Below are 20,169 nucleotides of genomic sequence, written 5' to 3'. Positions count from 1 at the left end.
ACACTTGGCTTTTTTGATTTTAAATGAGTTTTTGAGTGAATGCCATGTGTTGGATTAACACAATAGTACTGCAGAACATACAACTATGGCATCATGGCATACCTTGAAATTCAAATATTGTTTGAATATAAAATAGTAAGACAATTTAATTTTCATTTTCGTGTCGTTGCCGTATGTAGAATAGTGACATGCTGGAAAATTCTAGTTTTATGTTTAGTGGCAGTGTGAAAGCGGTTTCTGGTTCATCTTCTAAAAAAAGGAAAATTGGTTGTTGATTAAACTGCTTTTTCCACATTTGAGTTCTTGCAGAACCATGAAAAATAGCTTAAAGAAAGTTTACTTTTTTTATACTGGCACACCGGGGCATTTCTGATAATAGCTCGCAGAAAATTCATTTTTCTGTATCACTTTACATTCAATTTATAGTTAGAGCAAAAACTCTGGAAAATATCTGCATGTACAGACAGTCCCCAAAGTCACCCAATTCTTTGAGTACAGTGCATATAGAACAGTGAGAAGAACAGGAAAAATAGACTTTAAAAAACAGTGAAAAGAGGCTTCGATACTACGTTTGAAGGCCCCAAGGAGACTTGGAATCCTATTTAATGTTGCTGCAGTTTATATAGGACTGTAACACAGAAAATAAGTCAGGAAAGACTTGCTTTTACAGTTAGGTTTTAAGGAAGCTTTTCACATTCTTATAAAAACTAATAAAAAAGCTGAGGAAGAGCTAGCCTGTCTGTCCCTGTTCATACCTTCCTATCACATTGCCAAATATTTTGCTAATTCCTTCTGTCTGTCTTCTATTTTGTAAATCAAGCAACAATTTCGGAACTCTCCATTTTTCTTGGTTTGTGATCAAACCCAATTGCACCGAGGCTTGTCAGTATTGCTTTATTCACAATTTATGCTTCCCTTCTTGACTCAGCGAGGTTCCTAAACTCTATTTCCAAAGAACACCTGGTGCCTTTACTGTGTTTTGACATGTGCAAGGACACAGAGAAAATTGCTTCAGTCTGTTCTTTGATTGGATTACAAACATACAGTAGTTGTCTTGTAATGCAATCTCTGTTTGCCACTGTCATGTCCATCCAACCCATCCATGCTCTTTACCAATCATCTTGTTCAGGGTCTACAGAAAAGCTGGAATTTACTGTCAGCAGGGTTAGATTCTGGCTTGACCCGATGAAGTCCAAGGCATTTAATATTTCCTGTGACATTTTCTTTCATGCTAACAGGCCACTATGGGTGACGTGACTGTTACACGAATATATCTTTAAAAATCTATGGTTTCCATGGTAGTGCCTTTTTTAAATACCCCACTAAAAGCTTCATTAACAACCGAAATACATGAAAATGTAACAATTAAACCAGGAAGAGGGATTAACGTTTTTTCACCATTTATATTTAACAACAACACAACCATGTGGTTGTACCAATTAAGAAAAATCTGGAATTAAGATTGGTTTGTCACTAATCCCGAAATGTAGACAATACAGTAGTATTGCAATTCACAAGCTAAACAGAAGTGTTGTAATAAAAACCATTGCCGCAGCCTCCCATGAAACTCGGACATGAGCTGTACATCAATTTGAGAGAGTGGATTTTCCCCCCTACTCCTTTGGTTTCCTTGACGAAGAGCCCAAGTGACACGTGGGCTTGGTCAGAAATGATAGATATTCATGCAGTCATGCAATACTTATAATGAAGTCTCGGTCTGACCTTCTGTGTGATTGACTCTATGATTTACCATAGAATCACAATAAATGTTTAAATGTCCATAATGCATCTGGAAGATTAGGAAGAGTGGAGAGTTGGCGGGTGTAATTCAAGAGAATGACATTCATTCGGAACAGCAATACAGAAAATTGGCTGGAAATTATTGCTTTTACAAAAAGGCTAAAGGGGCTTCATTTATGAGATTGAATGGTGTGGCCCTCCTGACAAAAAAATGCAAAAAAAATGTCTTAAAGGTTTTCTAAATACACTCATCTTATTAGAGTAGTATGGTAGGGTTTGTGACTCTGGAGATAGACAGGCCTTTAAATGGTGGACAGACCTGCATAATGGATGACGTATGGCCACGTTAACCGCTGATCTCATTAGGAACGCAGGTATCCTAGAATAGTGGTCCCAAACCACTGGTTCTTGGAACGGTACCAGTCTGCGAGCCACCTAGTGCTGGGCTGTCAGAGTCAAAACATTTTTAATCTTGCCCTCCTAGTTGAAATGAGAACAGTTGATATAATAATAATAATAATGGAGACACTGTGACAACAACCTCCCTACTGTGACAACGAAATTTCCCGAAAATGGGATGAATAAAGATACCCAATCCAATGAAATCCAATAATAAATAATAGCTATTATGCTTGGGACGTGTTTTTTTTTTTTTGTTGCCGTCTTGGGTGTTGTTCGTGTACCGACCCCGTCCCCACACAATTTTGTCCTTAAGTTGCCCCCCTACCCATTAGCCAGTCCTCAAGAAAACAGTAAGAGCTATACCGGTCCGCGGTCACTCTTTCTTTCTTCACCTTCATTGCATCTGTTGTATCTGAGCAAAGCCATGCCTTTCACGCATGTATAATGAAATTCACGTGCAATGCATCGTGTTGTAATTTTATCAGACGCAAGGCACAGCTGCTACATTGCCAGCTTGATTTATTCATGATAGGAAGATTTTAACTCACCAACTAACCAAGCAAGCAAGGCAACAATCATTTGTTTTCCTGTTATGTATTGTATTTTTTAATTATTCACAGATATAAAATAGTTGACTCAATGGTGAGATTAAAAAATATATATACATATACATGTTATATATATATATATATATATATATATATATATATATATATATATATATATATATATATATATATATATATATATATATATATATATATATATATATATATATATATATATATATATGTGTGTGTGTGTATATATGTATGTATATATATATGTATATGTATATATGTAGCCGTTTAGAGGTCTACTAAAGAAATATGTGCAGAGTGCTGATAAACTATCTTTAATAGGAGTGACCTTTCATGCTGGCAAAAGTTACTGGGGGATTCATCCACCCATAATTACCATATAGATGATTTTTAGCCCTCTGCTGCCACAGAACATTTCCAAGAGCTCTACTCATTGATTGAATGGAAATTGAACTTGTTAACATTCTTTTCAGTTCTCTTACAGCTTAGCACACACAGCAACAGTTCATAAACTCTACACCAAGTTTTGATTGTCTCATACCTGTCAACCTCGAACCATTTGTGATCTTACCAAATTTTGTTTTCGCCCTTACATATATGTATAAATACATGGAAAATCTTACCACTTTACTTTTTTGTAAAAAATCACGAACAACAAGTGAAAATGAAAGTAAACATAAACAAGGGAACAGGAAACGGAAATCACATGGTGAAAGTGTTACAAAACGAAATGTTTATCATGATCTTTTTTTTTTAGCCAATCAGAGGCGCCGGTACATATATCACTTGGCAGACATGCGTTTCCGGGAAGAAACAATGGCGGATGGTGAAAAATGGCTAGAAAGTGCCTTAATTTATTTTTTTTTCTCAAAATCACCGTTTAGCGTACCATTTTCATGTGTACAGCGTACCAATATAAAAATGGGCTTTCAGTTGTACCAATTACGGCGAGAACGTACCAGTTGACAGGTATGTTGTCTATTTTATTTTGGTGATATCTTGGTCAGAGGAATATCCCACAAGTGTCATCCAAACCTAGAAAGATGACTTTCATTTTATTGCTTTCATTTTGCAACGGAAACTCGTAGAATAAACAATGTTGCTTTTCTTCTTTTGCCACTGTTATTTGTGGATTGTTACAAAGTGAATTTACATTTATTGATTAATTCATTCCATTTTTTTTGCTCATAGTGAACCAGAGATAAGAACTTATTTCCGAAGAATGCCAATCAGAAGCCTGCATTGGTATTCAATGTGATTCAAATAGTACGCATGCGATGCAATTGGTGCCAATTTTGTAATATTAAAATATTCAATAGAACTACCTTGTACTAGAAGTTATCATTCTCAGTGCCTTGTGATTGGCTGGCAAAGACAACAGATTGGATCCTGCTATTACGCCAAAATCATTTTATCATTGACTTAATAATAACGAATGAATGTGGAGGATTTAACATAAAAAATATGTTAAAAAAAAATCCCAACCAAATAAATCCCTACCAATTAATTTTTGCCGAACAGTATAGTGAATTTACAATGAAAAATTACCTTAATTTACAATGGAAAATGACTTTATTATCCAGACATTAATTATTTTCATTGTGTAAAATATTACTAAACACTTAATTAAAATCAGATTATTTCTAAAATAGAGTGCTTTCTATTTATCATGAATATATTACGGATGATTAAACAAGACAAGCAAATAAACAATTTAAACAGTCTAAGGAAGATTTTTTTAGATTCCCCTCTGTTGGTTTGCATTAAACACACACACACACACAAACAAAAGAAAATAATGTTTAAGGACCATTCTGATATAATCAGAATATTCCAAACAAACGGCGCAAAGGCTCATTGCCCGGCTTGCATCATTGCCATGCAGATGGCCTCGACTAATGAGCTCAGCATGCGTCTTTTTTTATGGCTCAAAAGGCAACCCGTTATGTTTTCAGTAATAACAAAAACAATTGGAAATGAGATGCATATGCAAATACACTCGCAGGGATGTTTGTGTATTTTTAAAAATATTTGAAGGAAAACTTTGATTTTTTTTCGCCCATAGCATCTTCCTGTCACATGTAAATAAATAGATTCTTTCCATCAGTCCACAGATTGTATTCATGATGAGGGCAAAGTGACAACAATTTCTCATGTTCCTTAAAAGGTGTTACAATATTCCTGCAAGACAGGCAAGTTGAATAAATCTTGCGTTGTTTTATGATGTGTTGATATAAAGGGGGAGATTGAGTTTGTGCTGCTGAATACCAGATGGACTCAACCAGAAGGAACAAATCACCTTTTTGTGTTGCACTCACATCTCCTCCTCTCTTCCATTTCAGCTCTCTGATCTGGTAGCCCTTTGGGGAAGGCTGTTGGTTTCAACCTAGCTCTAATCAATGCTAACCTGTGCAAACAAGCACCTTGCACACAGCATTTTCAAGAACCTGTTATACCCTTTCACAGACTCTTTCAAAAGCCAGTTGTTTAGTTTCAAATACTACTTTAATCATCTGCAATTTCTTTCATAAAACTCCAAGCTTGGGTTCTCCCATTCTTAAACTATAAAGACTTTAATAAGATATATTTCAACAACAGATTGTATCTTCTTCTCATTCATGGCTTCCATGTTTTTAGTCCTCCGCAAAAAGACTTTCAAGATATTTCTTGATCTCGTATTCTCTTTGAACAAACTCATTTATATATTAGATCTGTTAAAGAACTGGCTTTTTCCTCCCGCCAGATTTTCACAAAAAAACAGTTCTTTTGCCTGAACTTAAGAAACATTTTTGCTTTAAGTCCATTTCAAGAAAACAAAGTCCCTCTTAGTACACTCGCCAAAGCCTTTAAAATGCATTTTTGGTGTGAAATAACAGGTCATCCAGGGCTTTTCAATGATTAAATGCCCATTAAAGATGTCAAGTGAATTTCTGAAAGATCCCAAAAACTGGATAACATTTTTGTTTTCAAATTTAACTAGACTCTCCAACACTATGGTTGACTAGAAGTCTAAAACAATGGCTTCCCATAATGCTTACAAAAGAAAAAGCAAAATACTTTTTTCCACACAAACTGGCTGGTCTTATCCTAGAAACTGAATTTAGTATTGGATATTTTTCACTTTATTGCTTCTTCTAGATGAAGATGGGTTGGATTAGACGCATCATTGGGTTGAAAATGGTTTTCATTGGTCAGTAGTTGTATTATTAGCTGTGGTTCCTCATTTTATATAAGGTATGAAAAAGCACATGGATGATAAGGAGTCTCTGTCATACTTAACAGCTTTGTTACAGATTTCAATCCAAAAATCCTTCAAGTAAGAAAGGAGTGGCTGATCTATCACTGATTTGAGTCACAATCATTTATCATGGCTTACTAGCCAAGTCATTCTTTAAGATTTGTTTTTATGGTGACACCACATAATCCACCATTCTTGACCCCGTTTCCTCTCTTGAACAGAGATATAAAATCTCTAGCTACCTGCATCACAAGATCCAACTCAACACATCATCCAACTTAAAATGAAATCACTCCCATCCCCCATTACCATATAGACAATAATTTTTGTTATTTTCTCTCTTCCAGAATGTTGGACCAGCTCATATCCGCCAATACGCGGCTAACCCAGCCATGCTCATGAAGTCCATCGCCAACATGAGTGGCCCAAATGGGATGATCTCCCGTAATCAGCTGACCACCATCAACCAATCACATCTCAACACACAGTTAAACCTGAACATGGGCGGAAACAACATTGCCCACACTTCGCCATCGCCTCCAGCCAGCAAGTCCGCCACACCATCGCCCTCTAGCTCCATCAATGAAGACGAGCAGGACGACGGTAACAGGGTAAGGAATAAGTCATATATCTACTGAAAAGCCTAAATTCAAGGCATTTCCGTCGATAAGTAAATGTGTCTGAGTCCGATCTGTCATTTTTGGTGCAGGTGGTTGGCGAGAAAAGACCGGCACCCATCGATCCCGCGAAAAAACCCAAGACGCCCAAAAAGAAAAAGAAGAAGGATCCCAATGAGCCTCAGAAACCGGTATCGGCATACGCTCTGTTCTTCCGAGACACACAGGCTGCTATCAAGGGTCAAAACCCCAACGCCACGTTTGGCGAAGTTTCGAAGATAGTGGCGTCCATGTGGGACGGACTAGGCGAGGAACAGAAGCAGGTACGTCCAACAGCTAGCACAGATGTCTTGATTCTTCTCCAGATTGTCCAGCTTTAGTTTATTGTGACATTAAAATCTGTTCACTTATTGATCTATTCTCTTATGTAATATTGCAGGTGTACAAAAGCAAAACCGAAGCTGCCAAAAAAGAGTACTTAAAGGCTTTGGCTGCATATCGTGCTAGCCTAGTATCCAAGGTAAACTATTGCTTTCTTAATCCGAAACAAATATTGTATTGTGACACTCATATGATTGATCTGTTCCTTTTATTAAATTGAATTTCCTTGTATTCAGGCTGCGGCGGAATCTGCTGAAGCACAGACAATCCGTTCTGTACAGCAGACCCTGGCTTCCACCAGCCTCTCTCCAGGCCTGGTGCTACCTTCCCCACTCAATCAGCACCCCTCCATGCCCTCGTCCGCCCAGGCCCTCCAGCAGGCCATACCCAGAGCCATCGCGCCCAAACCTCTGCAAATGAGACTCGGAGGCAATCAAATCGTCACCTCGGTCACGGTGTCCCACCAGAACATGTCCCCGGTGATGCCGCAAATGCTCGGCCAGATGGGGTCCGGCGGGAACATGGCGCATTCTGGAGCCGGCTCGCAAATGAGCCCGCCCATGCAGCAGCAGCAACAGCAACATAGCATGCAGCAGCAAATGCAACAGCACCTCCAACACCATCAGATGCAGCAGCAGCAAATGCACCACCAGCAGATCCAGCAGCAGATGCAGCATCAGCACTTCCAACACCATCTCCAGCAGCAGCTCCAACAGCACCACATGCACCAACAACAACAACAACAACATCAGCAGCAGCAGCAGCACTTGCAAATGCAGCACATGCAAATGCAACAGCAAATGCAGCAGCAGCAGATGCAACACCTCCAACAACACCAATCCCAGTGTTCCCCGCCGCACCACTCACCCGGCACGCCTCATTCGGTAGGCTCGGCATCGCTCGGAAGCCCGCAACCAGCCCCCCAGCAGCAGAACCCTCCACCACCGCCACCGCAACACCCCTCCCAGATCCAGGCTCATGCCCAGGTCCTTTCCCAAGTCAGCATTTTCTAAGCCAAAATCCTCCAAGGACATTTAGAATAAAAGCATCAGTCCAGGTTGCTTTTCAGCGTTGCACTTAAGAAGTGTGTCACATTTTAGAATGTTATATACGAAGAAGAACCGGTGTCCATTGTTATAGACGGATAGGCTCTCACTTGTAAATGGGAGGCCACGATGGGGTCGACGGGGGGTATCGTCCAAGTTACAGCAGCGTTTACAGACACTCCCAAATTTACGAACGAGTAACGGCCAGAAGCCTAAACGGTAATTTTATTCCGTTTTTTTTCTCCAGATATTACTACATGTACCTGATCTTAGCATGTTCACACTCATTAGTGTAATAATCTCACAACTTAAAACACACGATATTGTGCATTAAAGGAGCCATATGTAAGATTTGCATATTTTAGCTTGTCATTGAACTAACACATTGGAATAATAATGCAGCTTGATTCTCTATTATGATCTAATCAGCCAAATGGGGTGAGAAACAATTTATTGATTCTGGTTGCAGTACCATATGTGGCCACTAGTCTTACTTATTGCTCTTTTAATGATATCTAATGAAAATAATTTGACATAACTACTGAGGAAAAGAGGCGTCAACATATTTTTGGCATCTGTCATATTATGTAATGAGTTAGGCTTTAATTGTTTGGGATTCTCTAACATTGGAGTAGAAAACAATCTCGAGAAATTACCTAAATTTTCCCTTTTCTTCAACATCGGTATTTTTTTAAATTTTCGTTTTACAGTCAAAAACAGCTGATACTTTAGGCCCTATCTGTATGACGCAAAATGTTATTATCGTGCTATCTTAGCGAATTGATACCTTGGCCATTTCCTAATGTCTTCTCGTCTGTGGGTATGTTCTCATGATCTTGAGGGATCGTAAAACATTTTCCGAATACTCTTCCATTTCGTCAAAATATTCTCGCCGTTCTCTGGGAATGGAGAAATCGTCACTTGAGCATCGGTTGTAGATGGACTGCTATGTCGCCTTCTAGCACCCATTTATTTTCCAATACTCATGCAGATCATTCTCCTATTCTTGCACTGTCTGAACTTTTTGTGTACATGATCATGAATTACTTCCCAAGAACTCAAGGTCATACTCGTGCATGAGTCATGAGAAACGGTCCTTATCTTTTTGTTCTCAGTGTCACCGCATCTCTTCCAGTAGACCCGGAGTTCTTTATTCAATACATGGTCAAGTCTTCAAATTTCTCAAATTTGCCTGATGAGGTGTTCGTAATAGTGGGAGTTTCTGTAATCGTTTGTTTGGGACATCTTTTAATTGTCCGTGTGTACGCCATGTGTCTGTCACTGTTTTATTTAAACGCTGAAGCTTTATTTATAAAGACCACAGGCGATGATAACCGGACAAATGAAAGGGACGCACCTTGCGTGAAAGGTGGCGATTGGTTGGACTGGTCATGAGTTGACCTGAAAGATCATGTTTATGTCACATTGTTGTCCAAGTGTAGATGTTATCTGCTGTATATGTTTGTGTAGAGGCAGGGATGTTACCGCCCCGAGCTCCGCCCCCAGCTCCGCCCCCTTCACTCATAATGTCCTCCGTTTTGACATTTCACAACACTTCAAAAAATGTTTTTTTTTTCCTTATAAAAACGAAGTTTTTTGGATCATTTTTCCAAGGGTGACACTTTGGAGAGAAGTTATGTATTTTTAACGTAAAAAACAAAATGACAAATAAATGAATAGTACAAATAAAGCAGAGACAGTTTTCTGCTGCACTGCCAAGCCAAATGCAAAGTAATTAAAAAAAATAATTAAAAAAGGCATTGGAGGTATTTTTTCCAGTTGTACAGTAAACCATAATGTAAGTTACAAACAGAAAAAAAACAAGAAAATGTTGTACATTTTTCATATCACTTGTTGTAAAGTTTTAATATGTGAGGCTTTAATGAAAAAACATTTGTTCAAATGACCCGTGGATTGCTATGTCACATCATACATGTCCTGCTCTTTTTCTACTTTTTTTATGAGTTACAAATTAGCAACAATCAGTTTTTTCTTACTTCCTTCGCTTTGCCCTACAAGTAGAAAAGTCAAGAACAAATCCAGAAACATTCCATCGCATCTAACAGTAGCCATATTTTTTTGTATGAAGTATTATATATTTCTGTGTGTTCAGAATTAAACTATCAATCACAAATATTTATTGGAAAGGGTCCCTTTTGTTTCAGGAGTTGTCCTCTATCTTGTTAGCTACTGAAAATAAACACACTGATGAAAAGTGAACGGAGCCAGATGTGTTTATTCAATCCATTTTCAAATGTTAGTGATAATTATATTTATTTCATTTTAAAGAAATGTACATTTTATGTTGCTATTGGTAAGAATCACCTTTTGGATTTAAAAAAAAATACCAGTGTTTACCTTATGAAAACATAATAATATAACATATAAATATAATGAAATAAAGGAACACTTAACATTGTTATTATTATTAATAATAATGATATTAATGATAATGATAATAATGATAATGATGATAATAATGATGCTGATACTACTACTACTACTAATACTACTACTACTAATATTAATACTACTACTACTACTACTACTACTAATAATACTACTACTACTAATACTACTAATAATACTACTACTAATAATAATACTAATACTACTACTAATACTACTACTAATACTGCTACTACTCCTAATAATAATACTAATACTGCTACTACTACTAATAATAATACTAATACTACTACTAATAATAATACTACTACTACTAATACTGCTACTACTAATAATACTACCACTAAAACAATTACTACTACTACTACAACTACTACTACTACTACAACTACTACTACTACTACAACTACTACTACTACTACTACAACTACTACTACTACTACAACTACTACTACTACTAATAATAATAATGAAAACAATAATACTACTAATAATAAATATGGCATGAATCAACCCATATTCTTAACTAATCTAGAAACGTTTTTTACTCGTTTCTATGCATTAGTAGAATGTTAAAAAATCAAATAAAAATAATCAACTCAGTCCCGTTTATGCACAACACTGCAACGTGCATTCCAGTCCAGCAGTGGGCGATAAGTTGCCAAATAAATAAATATTATGCAGTGATAAAGAATGACAAAATTAACTGACTTCACCTGACAAGTATATTCGTGCCTTTGGACTCACGTGTGTAAGTATAATCTGCTTTTTTCTCGTTTAATTTGAGCGAGAAACGTCGGAAAATTCGCAAGTAAACGCTTTGCAAAAGAAAGCACAAATCCCAGTGGCCACAACACGTGGATTTATAACAAAATCAGCTTTTACACGCACGTGATCATCAGCCATCAGTGCATTTATTAAAGCCGAAAATAATTAAGATGTGCACTCGATTGCATGTTTTGTTTCATTCATGTATGTGGCTTATCCTCACAATGATCGAGGGGGGTGCTGGAGCCTATCCCAACCAATCAAGGGCATCTGGCGGGGGGAAACCCTTAATTGTTTGCTACTCTTGCTCGCAATCGGTCATCGATCGGCAGGGAATCGAACCCAGACCGCCTGCTCTAACGTTATAATTATTATTATTGAAATTATTAAAGTATGTATCTTTCAGTGATAGAAAACTAAATAAAACGATGTATGCTTGAGATAGATCTTACTTATTCTCTCACCTGAGTAGTCGGAGCGGCCCACCCTCACAAGGATCTCGGGGGTGCAGGAGCCAACTTTTGTTGTTTTGGTTTCCATGCATGTTTTTGGAATTTTTTGGGTACCGTTTTAAGTCTATTACTTCAATCATTGTCATTTTGTATTTATGTTGCAAATATATGCAATCATTTGCAGCTATTGGCTTTTTAAGATCATTTGTTATTTGAATGTTGATGTTTTTTTTGTTTAATTTAAAGTTTCCACTCCCTTTTTTTGTCTTTAAACAACTAAACATGCACATTTTTTGGAATTCTGAGCATTTGGCCAACATTCTACTCTATTTGTATGAAGAAATGTGATGACCTGAAGGTTTTTTTGTCTTTTGTGTTTGTTCCTGTACAAGGTCAGCATGTAACTGCTAGTTGTCTTCATCATCATAATAACAGCACCCCCCCCCCCCCCCCTCTTCACCCTACCATCAGAATAGCATCATTTCCAACATGTCCCCAAGGTTGGAAAAGAGGAAGAGGGGGGTGGTGGAGGGTTAGCGTCAGGGATCTTGGCAAACAATAATTATCATATCTTCACAATAGGCTGCCCAGAAAAGGGCCTTTTTCCCCCCTCCATTTTCTTTTTATTCCTTCCAAAAAGGCAACTGAGATGATTTTCAACTTACAAATCAGCATAGTGAATTGAGTCTGACTTCAAAAACGTTTCTAATTTGTTTTCCTGTTCATTTCTGTGTGTTCGGAGGGCAGAAAAAATCTATTAAAAATGCTAATTTCTTTCGCCGAGTAAAAAAAATAAAAAAATCGTTATGACGTGATGAAAATTAAGAGCTCGAGCACGTGAGTTGAATGTCAATGTCGTATTGAGAGAGCGCAAATGAGAGTAAGTGAGTGAGAAATAGACAGAGAAACAGAGACTGAGAGAGAGAGAGATAACTGTGGTGTCCATGGCGACCGAACACATGCTTTTAAAAAACACACAATAATGAGCCTCTGGGAAATAGCTGTTATTATTATTCCGAACGGATTCACAGCCGAGGCTCCATAAATAATGCATGGAAGAGCTCCTTCTCTACGCCTGGAAGTCCTCAGAGCTGAACTGGTCAGTGTGTGGACAAATATCTCACAGCCGCCCCAATCATAAGGTTACTGCTCTGTTTCAACACAAACCATTTAGTTACGGAACAACTCACCCCGATTTTCTCGTTGCCTGAATCAAATGCGGAAATATTACAAATAAATGGAAAACAGTAAAGTCATAGTGGTCATGTACTTGTTTGTTATTTAAAAGGGTTTGAGAAAAATAACTTTGAAATGTATTCACTCTAATTGGAGCGGAGACTTGTAAAACTAATTAAAATTAAAATGTTTTGGTTTAGTCAGTCATATTTAAATGTGTGTTAACTCATTGGCTGCCATTGATGGTGATAGATGAACCAGAGTTGATCTAAAAATGAACAGTTTTTAGCATGCGGTAGCTTTGAATTATTACTAATCAAGTCAATTAAAAAAATATCAACCCTCTAGTTCGTTTAACAACTTGATTTTTTATTCATTTTTGTTCGAAATTGACTATTTGGCGGCAGACAGGTGGGTGAGTGATTAGCGCGTTTGATCCCAGATTGGCCCTCACTGTCTGTAGTTTGTGTGTTTTTACTGGGCTTGGATGGGTTTTCTCTAGGTACTCCAGCTACTTCTCAGATCCTACAAACATCGTGGCCGGGCGTTTGGTCGCCGGGCGTTTGGTCGCCGGGCGTTTGGTCGCCGGGCGTTTGGTCGCCGGACGTTTGGTCGCCGGTCAAAGGTACTTAAATATTAAACTCTCTTAGATATTCAACTCTCTCTCATGAATATCATTTTGAGAGCTGGTTTCAACAATACACTTTCTGTCACCGTTTGACTGGCGGCCTAAAGACCGGCGACCAAACTTCTGAGCACCCAAAAACATACATGCTAGGCTGGTTGAACACTTAATTGCCCCCTTCTATAATCGGCTATCCATCGACCTGTGCCCTGCGATTGGCTGGTCACCAATTCAGGGTATCCATCGCCCATAGGATACAATTTAAATCAGGACGTATTTTCCATTAACATGACAATTCAGGTGTTCTCTTTAACTCCACCCATATACCTGCTCAAACATATCCTATTTCAACCCTCTATCATCATCTACTCAATTACGAGGTCAATAGTCTCATTAATGGAGCCCATCACTCATGAATTGCTTTAAAGTCAGTCAGCTTTTGCACCCCCAACCCAACCAAAAACAAACAAAATGCTGAGTTAGCAGTACTCTGATGAAGTTTCTATGTGAGTAAGCAAGCAAGGCGGCAGGTGTGTGTGTGTGTGTCTGGTGGTCAGATGGTCAGTGTCAGCAGGGCTTTTGTGGCAACCATTGTTTGTGTGCGACCGACAGAAAAGTGACAAAGGAGTCAAATAAATCATTAAAATAGAAAATCCCTTTGCCTGCACATCTGACTCTGCACTCCCACTTTAAGTGTGTGTGTATGTGAGAGGGGAGGGTGTACAATTAGGTCATCCTGTGATTGTATTGCCTATAATGAAAGACCTTATTCTGTCAAAATCTGCCATGAGGGTGGGGGGTTGCTGTCTATATCCCATACATAACTTATAACTACAGTTGAAAGCAATTATTTATTGGGAATAAGAGTGAAGGACAGTAGCTGGACAAATTGATAGAGAACCATTGCAATATTTTGAACCACAAATCTAAGATAAGATGATATTGAATGAATGGTGTTGGCCATGTTGTCACCAGCCAGTGGAGCAATTCATATGTTGTATTCTTGTCGGTTTAGTGCAGAGCAAAGCCGCCACGTGGGAACAGAGTAGTGATTGATAGTGTTTTAATATGCTTCGTCCAGCTGTTAATGTGAGCAAATAGCCCCTCTATACTCAGAAAAGTTCACTATTAACAAAGGCAATAAAGGCCACAAAATGTGGCTGTGCTGTTCATGTTCTTCCTCAATTTGGAGGTTTCAATGTCCCTGTTGTAAGCTACAAAAATGTTGAATGCGTCGGTCATGATAAACAATAGTGGGCAATGATTTGGCCCCGTTTAGGTCTATTAAAATAGCATATATTTACCGAATCCTCTGTAAATTATGCAATTTGGCCGATTTCTCACCTCATGATTGGATCTGGTACATTTCTACAAAAGTATACCAACTTGATTTCAATTGGGGAGAAAAAAAACATGACTGGTTTTCATGAAAAGTCATAACCATTTCTTTAACTTTAGCAAAATGTCTTCATACTAAAGTAATGATGCAATTTGTATCTTAAAGGAGACTGAAGATGGTGTGAAACTGGAAATGTCATGCTGTTGAAATGACAGTTGATATCAACGCAACAATAACATCAAAGTAAGTAAAAACGTCAGAATTGGCTTTTAATATTTACATTCCGAGCTGTGTATCCTCAAATGTTGTGATATTTTTTTCCAAGGGTAGATTGATGAGAATGGAAAAAACAGACAGAATATGTCTGGAATACAATACTGAAGCACCCATGATTAAGGTAAGATCATTTTAGCTTTCACTGCTATTTGTAGTTCTGCATAGTCAAATGTTTGTATAGGTTAGGTTAGAACTTGAATTAATCCCATATTTGGGAACATTTTTGGTTAGTTAGTTACTTAGGATAGTGCAACAATTTTCAAACATCTGGAGACTACGGACACAAGGTAAGGCGGAATGTTTTAGGTTGAAGGAAGACTGTAAGACCTGGTAAAATCTTTTGTACAATTAGTTTGTTTTGGTAACATGTTCCAAACATCCAATCCTCCCACATTGTGATAAATTATCAGTCTAAAAACTGATATGATCTAGCATCACATCATATAATGTATAAGATACATTATATTCCACATAAAGTAGAACTTTAAGTATTATACACCTTTTATACCAACACTTTAGTCACTTTAAGGTGATAAAAAGTCCTAATTTCCCAACATGGAAATCCATCGCCATCCATATCCACATTAATGATTGAAGCAAAATTATTATTGGTTGCACTGATCCTTTATCGACTGAAATGGCAACGTTTTTAAACATTTGGAGACTATGCACACAAGGTAAGTTTTAGACTTAATGAAGACTGTAAGACCTGGTCAAATGTTTTGTACACTTTGTTTGTTTTGATGACATTCTTGGCAACATCCAATCCTCCCATATTGTGATAAATTATAGTTCTAAAAACTGATATGATCAAGTTTCACATTATATAATATATAAGATACATTATATTCCACATACAGTAGAACTTTAAGTATCATACACCTTTAGTACCAACACTTTAGTCAGTTTAGGTGATAAAAAGTCCTAATTTCCCAATGTAAAAATGACATGTTGCAAACACCCAATCCTCCCATATTGTGATAAATTCTAATAGAAAATGATCAAGCATCACATTATATAATATATATTATATCCCACACACTGTAGAAATATCGGTATCGTACACCTTTAGTATCAACACTTTAAAAAGTATAATCAACCATCACATCATACAATATTTAAGATACATTATATTCCACATATAGTAGAACTTTAACTATCATACACCTTTTGTACCAACACTTAAGTCAGTCTAACATGATTAAAAAGTCCTAATTTCCCAACATGAATATTCATCACCATCCATATCCACATGAACTATTGAAGCAATATTATTAGTTGTACTGATCCTGTATCGACTTGATACTTTATCGATCACAGATCTCGCAGTATCGTACACCACTAGTGAGCAACCTCCATTCCATCTATACTTTATCATCCCTTCCCTTTTAATGCAGCTCACTTGGACTCACAATCATAAAAAGCTATTAACTTGGCCAACACGTTTCCATGGCAACTCAACTGATTAAGCGCAGTAGCAGTGATAGATTACACAAAAGCGCACCATGTCACATCCAATTACATCAAAGTCTGCCGTACTTGCCACTTACGCCAGCACTCGCAATGATAATCAATACATATGGACGATGCCCGGTGAGCATTTCTCTTTTTCTTCCGTGTCGTGCCACAAGAGGCAGGTGGCGCGTAGACACTATTGAAAAGTTGCCCCTATTCAAGGCAAACTCCTCCAACGCTCCATTCATGCATAGCAAAACACCATCTGCTCCTATTTTGCCCCCCAGCAATCGCAGCTGACCGAGAAAAGAAAAAAAAAGAAAGACCAAGAAAAAAAAAAAAGAAATCTATGATAACAGCTGGTGCAAAACAAAAGGTGGTGGGGGTAGGAAAAGGTTAGAGATGAGCAATAATGACTCATTTACTCTATATGCACTATAAACATTTACCGTTTTGCCGTAGGAGGCGTGCTAAAAGGGGTTAAAACTGTACAAGGCAAGGATTCAATTGTGTTCGATATGCAGTTGTCACGGTACATTCAAAAGCAATTTACTCGCCTATGAAATTGAGCTAGAATACAATCATGAAAACTGTACATTAGGTGACGTTTAACAATCATATTTATGTAATGTATGCTTTTGTTGTAATATTTGTATCCATCTGAGAGTGAGAGAAACCCAAGACTGGAAAAATAGTAACATTCAGTTCCAATGTAGTATTTTTTATTTATTTTAGTTTTTTTACTTCTAACTTATGAAGTAAAGTTATTTCTTTTAACATAACCCAAATGCATTCAGGCTTCAGGCTTGGTGCACTCTGATTAAAATGTACTATTACAATGTCGCTAGACATGCACATATTTGAATACATCATAGAAAAAAAGTAATGTGCTGCTTCTGAAATATATATATTTTTTTGTACATTATCTTGTTATAATGACATATCATTTAAGATTTGTGTGCCAGTATTGACTAGTTGAGGCTAAAATGAAGCATCTGCTTTATACAACTACAACGAGTAACTATAATTGTTGCCATTTGTTATTATTGTTATTATTATATTGTCTTTTTGTCTTTTTAAGTAATATCTGAGCGATTTTGCAAACATACTAGATGCAGTATAATGGCTAAGTGTGAATCGCACAGTGTAGAGGGTTGTTTTCATAGCAATTGGATCAGACATCTGTTGAGATTTTGTCAATCACTCCTTGCTAAAACAACAGCAAAATAGGAAATCAATAAAACACCGATCCAATGGACATAGAATTTCTATCCCGAAATATAACTGGAAAGCCGGATAGCTGTACCCTTTTCTGAGTAGTGTACTTCAACTTTAAGTAGCATGCAAGTACACCATCAATGTCTTACTTTGACTTGGCTGCATCATCTCTCAACATTTGCATTTTTGAGAGAATGTAAAAGTGTTAACTAGTTTGCCAACATGTTTTCCAGACATGCAAATATGCACACATTTGTTGACAAGTGTGTTTGCCTAACAAATTGCGAAAGATGCTCTTGACCGACTTGATTTGATGGTAAAATTGGACAGCTGCACTATGTAGCTTCTGTGCTTTCTCCCAGACGCCGTACAGTCGAGGACACAAGACTCTTTTCATGCACCATTAGAGAGAATTTATCTGGTAATTCTTTTCAGTCCCTCTGTGTTTTTTTTTAAATGTCAGTTTATTGCCCAGTTTGCCTTCGTTAGTTTTTCACTGGGAAGAACAAGTATGTTTCTGTCAAAAGCATATGGGAATTGAAGGGGGTTGGGTTATAGTGTTCGACCCGAATATCCATTCAGCTTTCAGAGTGAACCATTGTTTGAATCCTCTCTTTGTTTAGTGCAGAGAGGGGCTAGCCAAAGGGGAGTTGAGGGGTCTAATGCAATGCACCTAGATTGGCCTTCCTCTCCTGGAAGTCCACATATCCTCTTGTTTGTTATTACTACATGGCTTTTTGACATGACTTTCAAAGCTTAGACGTAAAGCATTTAGCTGATTCACTTTGTATTCTGAAGTTTGCAGTCTCCAGGAAAGATTGTTAGTTGGTGGCCTCTCAGTTTAACGATTTGGAACAATTTCTATGATCAGTTAGAACAGGGGTGGGCAAACTTTTCCTTCCGGGAGCCACATTGACTTTAAAAATTTGACAGGTGTGCCGGGTCAGCACAAGATATGATACATATAAAAAAGTGCATCCGTTAACAATACATATGAAACATAAACAGAAAAAAAGGACTATAGTATTAACATGATCATCGCTCATCATTAAAGTAAAAAGTATAAAGTACAAAGTAAAGTAAAAAGGAATGTATTAAGAAATATAATGTCATTTAAAAAAAGATAGAAGGGCTGGAAAACATGAAAAACAAATAAGAGTAGACAGAGCTACTGCCACTGGCTTCCATGTGACGGCGCCATCTTGGGGTAAAAAAAAAAACATTTGGACAACGTCGGCGGGCCGGATTAAATCGCCTCGCTGGCCGAATATGGCCCACGGGCCATAGTTTGCCCATGTCTGAGTTAGAATCACAGTAAAAACAAAAATGCACCCATTGAGGACTAAATTATGTTAACCCTAATGCTGTATTAAAAAGTATGATTGTTAAAAGTATTTACCATGTACAGCTTGCTAAGGAAAGTTTACTAGGTAGATTCCATCTCTAAACTCAATTTCCATGGATATTAAGGTTATTTTCTTAATGAGTAATTCTGCTAAGAAAGTTTTAATTCAGGTTGTACCTCCCTTACTGCTCATACCTAGCTTAAACAAGCTCCAGCACCCCCATGACCCCCGTGAGGACAAGCGGCTCAGAAAATGAATTAAATTATTCATTAATCCTCAAAACCAGAAAAACAAACTGTCATCAGTTTCTTTAAAGAAAATGTCTTGACTGATAAGGTTTAATTGCTTGCATTGACTTTACCCGATTGAAAAAAATGCAAATGTGGCAAAATTTGAGACAGCATTTAACTAATTTAGCAGGATGATGACGGACACTCTATTTGACCTTTCCCTACAATGATGTGAACAGAAATCCTCACAAAGGAAAGCATGTTAGAACGTAAATGAAAAAAAGCTTCCATTGAAAAGGTCAAGACACATGTTCTTGAAATGTGGTTTTGAAAAGCACACGTCACGTGACATTGAGTCTTAAAACTCAGTTAAACCGCACCTAAAGAACTACTATTTCACATTTCTTCAAGTGTGAGTAGATTTAAGTATATTTCTGTCATTCTAATTTGGCAGATGGGCAGTGATTCCTTCAGTTTTTTTTCTTTGTGATGATACATTTCACTCGCAGTTGTTTATTTACTTCAGAGTATAACTGCCATCATATTTAATAAGGTTAAAATCTTCTTTTACGTGATTGCCTTAAGTATTTTTTCTACAAGCTTGTATACAGTCACGTTTAAGTAATCCCACCAGTTCTTTTTTTTTAACCGCCTAAATGATTAAAAAGTCAACAACTGATGTATCCATTTATTTCTGTAAACATAGCGTTCCCCTTGAACATTATTGTTGTTATTGCCAGTATGATCAAACACTTTTGAAAAGGCATTTGAACTCTTTGGCTAACCAAAACAGCAGGATGTAAAAACTCAGAGTATAATTGAGTCTTCTCACATGCTTTAAATAAAAAACCTTGTGGAAAAGTATACTGT

General features: G+C 37.3%; 1 protein-coding gene and 1 long non-coding RNA gene across 7 annotated transcripts in view; both read left to right on the top strand.

Annotated features, from left to right (window-relative positions):
- tox3 (TOX high mobility group box family member 3) overlaps window positions 1-10,225 on the top strand; it is a 38,580-nt gene extending 28,355 nt beyond the window's left edge. Inside the window, exons 4-7 of the mRNA XM_077713877.1 lie at window positions 6,309-6,572; window positions 6,671-6,901; window positions 7,018-7,098; window positions 7,196-10,225. Of these exons, the coding sequence (XP_077570003.1) occupies window positions 6,309-6,572; window positions 6,671-6,901; window positions 7,018-7,098; window positions 7,196-7,972 (1,353 nt within the window). The 3' untranslated portion in view covers window positions 7,973-10,225. The remainder of the gene's footprint in view (window positions 1-6,308; window positions 6,573-6,670; window positions 6,902-7,017; window positions 7,099-7,195) is intronic.
- Window positions 10,226-11,042: 817 nt separating this feature from the next.
- Window positions 11,043-20,169, top strand: part of LOC144194573 (uncharacterized) — a 154,935-nt gene continuing 145,808 nt past the window's right edge. For 3 of the 6 annotated variants that reach the window (XR_013325921.1, XR_013325922.1, XR_013325919.1), the window contains exons 1-3: window positions 11,043-11,165; window positions 14,940-15,017; window positions 15,105-15,171. This is a non-coding gene — a long non-coding RNA (uncharacterized LOC144194573). Of the gene's footprint in view, window positions 11,166-12,617; window positions 12,734-14,939; window positions 15,018-15,099; window positions 15,172-20,169 lie in introns of those variants that run through there. The other 3 variants (XR_013325923.1, XR_013325920.1, XR_013325924.1) reach the window with 3 other exon arrangements.

The sequence above is a fragment of the Stigmatopora nigra genome, chromosome 3 (genome assembly GCF_051989575.1).
Source record: "Stigmatopora nigra isolate UIUO_SnigA chromosome 3, RoL_Snig_1.1, whole genome shotgun sequence".
Lineage (NCBI taxonomy): Eukaryota > Metazoa > Chordata > Actinopteri > Syngnathiformes > Syngnathidae > Stigmatopora > Stigmatopora nigra.
This window is presented reverse-complemented; position numbering and strand designations above follow the sequence as displayed.